Raw genomic sequence first — 7116 nt, 5'->3', positions numbered from 1 at the left:
CTAAAGGTAGGAGAGAACTCAGAGAACTCACGGACTAAACTAAATCTATGTGTAGATGGAGCCCAATGTATGTACAGATTGAGCTCAATTCGACGTGCAGATTGACCCAATCTGTGTGTAGATTGAGGTCAATTTATGTGTAAATTGAGGTCAATCTATGTGCAAACTGAACTCAATTTGTGTACAGATTGACTCAATACGTGGTTATATAGTTTATATTTTTATATTTATATTTATATTTATATTTATATTTATATTTATATTTATTTATTAATTAATATTAATTCTTATTCTTATTTTAATATTATATTGTGTTCGTTGCCCGAGGACTATAGATCGAAAGTCAGAAACCCTAGTTTCCCAACACACACTCATCAGTTATCATCTTCCTCAAAATTCTCTGTAATCAATCAATTTCACCTTGCAATTTACAATCTAATCAAGGTATCGAATCTCAACTCATCATCTAATTTCCGCTTTTTAGTTATCCTGTTAGGTTTCCTTTTTATATCTAATATTTTGCCTGTATTATTTTGAATCTCTTTATTTACAATTTACTGCTTTCAGCGCTAGATCTTGATATCTTATCTTCAATTCAAATAATTTATAGTTATATATTTGTGTAATAAGTAAGAAATATCATTTATTTTGTGGTGAACATCTTGTATATATAACAGGGATCATATTGCATCACATGGCTGGGCAAAGAAATAGTCATGGAAAACGTCCTCATTTGCAGACCGAATACAGCGATCGTGGAAGAAACAAGAGGCGTAATAACAGCGAATCTGATAGAGGACAGAACTCGATTGGTTCGGATGATACGGTGTACCGATACCTATGCCCTAGTAAGAAAATTGGAAGTATAATGGGAAGGGGTGGGGAGATTGTTAAGCAGTTGAGATCTGAAACTAAGGCTAAGATTAGGATCGGTGAGACGGTTTCCGGATGTGACGAACGTGTTGTTACTATTCATAGCACGAGTGATGAAACAAATGATTTTGATGGTTCTGATGAACGTTTGTGTCCGTCAATGGATGCTCTGTTTAAAGTGCACGATAGAGTTGTTGTTGAGGATCAATCTGATGATGATGATGATTCAATGGATACGGTGCAGGTTACGGTTCGTTTGCTTGTGCCAGCGGATCAGATTGGGTGTTGTATTGGGAAAGGTGGTCAGATAATTCAAAATATTCGGACTGATACTGGTGCTCAGGTTCGAATAATGAAGGATAATCATATGCCTGCTTGTGCTCTAGCCAGTGACGAGATGGTGCAGGTAATTAGTACATGTTTCTTATTGGCTTGGGTCAGAGCTGTCAATTAGGGATTTAGGGGTGTTATTTGGATAGTTTATTTGGTTCGATTTTTCGGATATCGGATTATCATAAGTTAACCCCGTAATCCAAACCGAATGAGAAACGGATTAATGCGATATAGGTTAAACGGTTTTAAGTTGGTGTTCGGATTAGACGGTTTCATCAGAATTAGTTCAAGTTGGTGTGTGATACCAATTGGGACTAAAATTTAACGAAAAGTTTGCTTTGATTTCGTATGATTACACTATACTCACCTTTTATATAAACTTCTAAAGCATACTTTTATACTTTAATATTGTATAAGTAGAAGAGTAGATAACTGTTTGCATACCATCGGTGTACAAACTACAAAAGACTTTCTACTATAAATATTTATCATTTGTTAGAATCAAAGTTTTTTTGGTTAACTTTTACATGCTAGAAATGTATATATGATTCAGTTTTACTTAAACTTTAATCTAAATAAATTAATTTGATTCGCTATCCGATTCGTGTGATCCGTTTAAGCAATTTGTGATTCTAGTAGTCCGGCCCATTAAACCCAACTCGGATTTCGATCGGTTGGAGTATTCAGACACAAATAAAAGTTACCCCCCTACCATCAAGTACTCAAATTTACCATTTTTTCTTGCATAGGAAATAATTTTATATGATAGGGTTAACTTTAGTAAGCTAGTATACATTATTTACATACCATCATATGTTCTTTATATGTTTAATTTCCTTCTCCGGCTTATAAGTTATTATGGGTGTTTCAAGTTTCTATATTTGTTGCTTCCATTGGATTCAGATTACGGGTGAAGCCTCAAATGTGAGAAAAGCGCTGTTCCTAGTTGCAGCTCGCCTTCACGATAACCCGTCACGGTCACAACATTTGCTTTCTTCTTCAACACCTAATGCTGTTCCTTCTAGTGGTTCATTTATGGGTGCAGCTCCCGGCGGACCACTTATGGGATTAACTCCACTGGTTGGTGGACTAGGTGCTTACGGTGGGTACAAGGGTGAAGGTGGCGAATGGCCACCACGTAGTTACTATCCTGCTCCAAGAAATGAATCGTCTCCAAAGGAGTTTTCTCTTCGTTTGATCTGTCCTACATCGAATCTAGGTAGTTTAATTGGAAAGGGTGGTTCGGCTATTAATCAAATTAGGCAGGAAACTGGAGCAACTATCAAAGTTGATAGCTCAAAAACGGAGGGAGATGATTGTTTAGTAACTATTTCAGCAAATGAGGTAAATTTGAATGTTGACCCGAAATTATGACTTCTGTTTATGAAATGTTTATGTGGTTTGTATTTATTTATGTGTATAGCTATTTGAAGACACATTTTCTCCAACTATTGAGGCTGCAATACGCTTGCAACCCAAGTGCAGTGAGAGAGTTGAAAGAGATTCAGGTCTCGTTTCATATACTACTCGGTTGCTCGTTCCGAATTCTCGGGTCGGGTGCCTTATTGGAAAAGGTGGAGCGATAATTACAGAGATTAGGAGAATTAGCAAATCTAATGTTCGTATACTTTCAAAGGACGACGTTCCCAAAATTGCTGATCGTGATGATGAAATGATGCAGGTAAGAATACAAAACCTTTATTTTTTTTTCCTTTCTCTTGGTACTTTATTTGAGATCATGACTTGAGTTTATCTATATCTAAGTATTAAGTATTATAATTATAATGACCCTCTTTTTCTTTTTCAGATTTCTGCAGAACTTGATCTTGCAAAGGTTGCACTTTTGCAAGTAACATCACGATTGAGGGGGGATCTTTTTGAAAGAGAAGGTGTTATGTCTACATTTGTTCCAGTTGTTCCGTATCTTCAAATGCCACCTGACGTGAACGATGTTTCAAAGTATGATCATAGAGATTCTAAAAGTCATGGACGAGCACGTTCTTATGATAGTGATTTGCCACTTAATGATGGATATGGAAGCTATGGCGGTTTGCATGTAAGTGTAAATATTACTTACTCATAAGTTAACAAATTTATATAAATAGATACGAGGTTGCAGAATTCGGAATTACTCGCCGAGTACTCGGTGTTTTGAGAGCTCCGAGCCGAGTAATCAAACTCGGTCAAAACTCAGGATTACTCGGAAAATGGTCAAAACTCGGGTTTACTCTGAAAATTGGTCAAAGCTCGGTCAAAGTAAAATTTGCATAACTTCTCTTGTTATAGGACGTAGGTGGTTTCACATTAATGCATGCATGTTCCGCAAATAAAGGGAGCATATATGTCTTTCGTCTACTAGTACTTAATACACTGTGGGTATGTTTGGCAAGGAGCTTCTTGAAGCTTTTTGGAGCTTTTAGCTTTTAGCATTTATGAAAAAGCTCCTATCTAATAAAAAGCTTTGTTTAGTTGGTAAAGCTTGGAGCTTTTATTGGAATTGAAAAGTCCCAAAAAGCTCTTAAGATTACACGTTATTTATAGTAGCGTTCAACAATATGGATGAGCTTTTGGTGTTTACTTTCCTTAAATGCCCTTTCAAAATAATACAAATTCTCTCAGTTTCACGTAAATCAACATATTTTGGCACATTTCATTTTTTAGTATACAGTTGCATAAATTTTTAATATATCAATACTAATAACCGTGACCACGCATTAATTTCTCTATGCATGAATTGTAAGTCTTGTATCTTTGATAACCAAATATCTCTTTGCATTTCAACAAAAATAATAAAAAAATTAATGTATATATGTATATGTATTCTATGTTTATTTAGTAAAATCGTTATCGTAACGAATCCATAATTGTGATCTGTAATTATAATTGTAATCATAATGAGTTGGTCTATATCGTATATATGTATATTTATTACATGTTTATTTGGTAAAGTCGTTAATGGTATAGTAATCGTAATCAACTATGCTTAGTTGTTCATCGTAAACGTTCTCGTATTGAAGAAGATGATGAGCTGATAATGTGATATTATATACTAGCATTACATAGGTGATTTTTACTTGTGTCCATTTTTGTCATTTTATCATTTTTTTAAACAGCTCCAGCTACTTTACCAAACACTTAAATATATTTTAAAAGCTTCAGCTATCAGCTTCTAGCTTGCAGCTACCAGCTTTCAGCTCCAGCTACCAGCTAATACTTCCAAACATGCCCTATCTCTAACATGCTATTTTTGTTTTGTTTATATTTCAGGGACGCAGTGGTGGTGACGCTTATGGAGCCTACGGTAGCTATTCTTCAGCGCGTAGTGGTAGTTCTGGGTAAGGCCAAGCTTCATCATTTTCTTTTTTCTGATTGCATGCTTTATCGTACACATTAATAATATGCGAGGATATGTAAGAGATCCTATCATTGTGTGATTAGTTTTCAAATGACTACCTTAGGGAAACAATGATTTCATACAACAATCATTGCCTTATAAAGCTACCTGGCCCTCTGTTTTTTTGTCAAAATAGCATTTTAACCTTTTACGAAGGCCAGCTTCATCATTTAATGTGTTTTTAGTATCAAATATCTCTTCTACATATTGAATACTAACCCGTTTATCAGTGTTGCGGAACTCGGAGTTACTTGGTGAGTACTCGGTTTTTGCAACTAGGGGAGTACTCGTTCGGTCTGGATTACTCTGGAATCGATCAAAACTCGGCTAAAACTTGTGATTATTCAAAAAATCCGTCAATATTTGTTAAAATCGGTCAAAACTCGTTCAAAGTCAAACTTGTTAAACATCCGAGTACTCCCCAAGTTGCCGTAGTCCCGACCGAGTACTTCTAGAGTAGCAATTTTTGCAACCTTTCCGTTTATAGGTAATTCAGTTCTTTCATAATTTGTTATTGGCTTCTATTGTCAGGGGATCGAGGTATAACCCTTCTTCTAGGAGGAGGGATTATAATTATTGAAGTCCTGAATTCTGTGTGTGCAGGTGAGTGGTTGTTTCTCCTTTATATTTTTATTGTTTATCTGGAGTTTTGATTTGACTGATATATATATGTAGGACTTATTATGTAAGCCATGTTTATGACAGCCTGTGCAATAAACCTAGCCTCTTATGTTGACCTTGTTTCGTTTCCATTCCCTATAAAACAGCCGAGACACCTGAAGCCTGAAGCCAGCCTCCAACCCATATTGCCGAAGCCTCCGCCTAAACCAGAAGACCAGTTGAACCACACACTTTTTCTAAAAGGACCACCAGTTGAAGACCTTATTTACTATTTATGATGATTTCCATGTCCCTAAACTACGTTACCAAGCTTTCGTTTCTTAGTTTCCAAAAAACCTGTGCCATTATCAATGTTTCCAAATTCCAGACCTGTGTATTATTCACTATGTTATTATTGTGTTGTCTCTGAACCATCTGTGACCCATATGAGTATCTTACTATGTTTGGTGCCATTAGTTTTAGCATGCATGCACGCATCTGATAGTATTACTCAGATATTGTTCGTGCAGTCGGGTGATTCTTGGTCCCTAATAAGCCCAATAGGTTTGTTTACCTTGATTTTATACCGCGATTTACCTTCCTCAGCATACCTCTATTCGCCTCTCGCCAAACTCTATTTAATATGGAGACCTGCACTCACTTTGACTCAACCTGACAATTTCATACAGTAATACTTATGAATATTGTCTGGTTCTAATTAATCATATCAGTATATATGTGCCCTGCTTATTCCAGGAAAAAAACTTAGTTGGTCTAAGATCTATAACGACACTAATGTGTTAGTTCAACTACAAATGACTAACTCTTTAAGGTATATGTTTGCTTAGCCTGGTAGAACTGCAATATCTAGATATCAGGGTTTCAAAACTCTGTCTTACTCAGCGAGTACTCTGCTAGCACACTGTTTTTGCAACTCGTGAAGTACTCGGGGAGTACTTGGTCCAAACTCGGGATTACTCGGAAAATCGGTCAAAGTCAAACTTGGTCAACATGTGAGTACCCCCGAGTTGCTGAGTACTCCCTAAAAAGTCCCGACCGAGTACTCCCCGAGTGACGATTTTTGCACCCTTGCTAGATATGCATATTAGGGTGTGGTAAATAGGGATGCTGTCACTAATTGCATAGCATCCTTCTTGCAGTACAATTGGATAGAGTTTATCTTATATGATGTCACTAATATTTTTATGTAATATATTTTTTATTGTTCTTGCCTTCTATAAAATATATGTTCTCTTTTATGTTCTTAAACGTGGTGGAGGTGGATACATACTACCTTTCACTATTCATCCTATGCTGTTTTTCTTCCATTTTTTGGATGTTTTGATTGTGCATTTTTTTACTATATTTCTTATAACTTGAGTGAGACATGAGTGGAAGATGAGGCACGACAGTTTGAAGCAAATAGGATCAAAGGCATGTGCAGATGATGGTTATTGGTGGAATAAGAAAGCAGCACACTTTTATGAGCGTGCATGTTAACAGATTCGACTGAAATAAGAAGCGTCTTATTAATCCCTATTTGTTTTGTTTTTCTTATGTCAATGTGCTACCATACTGGTTAGAGATCTGATATAAATGAGTTGAATGCTTCAACATATATGCTCTTGGTGTATTTGGTTAAGTTATTGTTATGGTTTACCAAGAAATGTTTATAGCAAGTTTTTCATGCTATTTTATAGCATTTTGATGACCCCCATCCGTAAATGTTGCTAGAACAATGGTGGTTAAGGTGTAGGTAGGTATTTGAAAAGATGGGCATAAATATTTTTCGAAGTGATGACCTAAAGCTGTAGATATGAAATGCCGAAATGGGTCACCGAAATCTAAACAAAATGACCGCTTAGTAAAAGTGGAAAAAGTTGAACACTTTAAGCTTCATGGTTGTCATCTTGACG

General features: G+C 36.0%; 1 protein-coding gene across 3 annotated transcripts; it reads left to right on the top strand.

The window, feature by feature from the left end:
• Window positions 1-308: 308 nt before the first annotated feature.
• LOC139891931 (KH domain-containing protein At4g18375-like) lies at window positions 309-6849 on the top strand. Of its 3 annotated transcripts, none has more exons than XM_071874960.1 (8): window positions 309-444; window positions 678-1279; window positions 2110-2550; window positions 2630-2887; window positions 3014-3262; window positions 4474-4541; window positions 5132-5203; window positions 6582-6849. In XM_071874960.1, the coding sequence occupies exons 2-7, from the start codon at window positions 695-697 to the stop codon at window positions 5178-5180; spliced, it is 1650 nt and encodes a 549-aa protein (XP_071731061.1). In that variant the 5' UTR covers window positions 309-444; window positions 678-694; the 3' UTR covers window positions 5181-5203; window positions 6582-6849. The 3 variants fall into 3 exon arrangements, with proteins under 3 accessions (XP_071731061.1, XP_071731059.1, XP_071731060.1); XM_071874958.1 differs by lacking the exon at window positions 6582-6849 and adding an exon at window positions 5368-6575; XM_071874959.1 differs by lacking the exon at window positions 6582-6849 and adding an exon at window positions 5276-6575.
• Window positions 6850-7116: the final 267 nt, after the last annotated feature.

Source organism: Rutidosis leptorrhynchoides, chromosome 2 (assembly GCF_046630445.1).
Source record: "Rutidosis leptorrhynchoides isolate AG116_Rl617_1_P2 chromosome 2, CSIRO_AGI_Rlap_v1, whole genome shotgun sequence".
NCBI lineage: Eukaryota > Viridiplantae > Streptophyta > Magnoliopsida > Asterales > Asteraceae > Rutidosis > Rutidosis leptorrhynchoides.
Note: the sequence above shows the minus strand (reverse complement) of the source record. Positions and strands in the feature narration are given on the sequence as shown.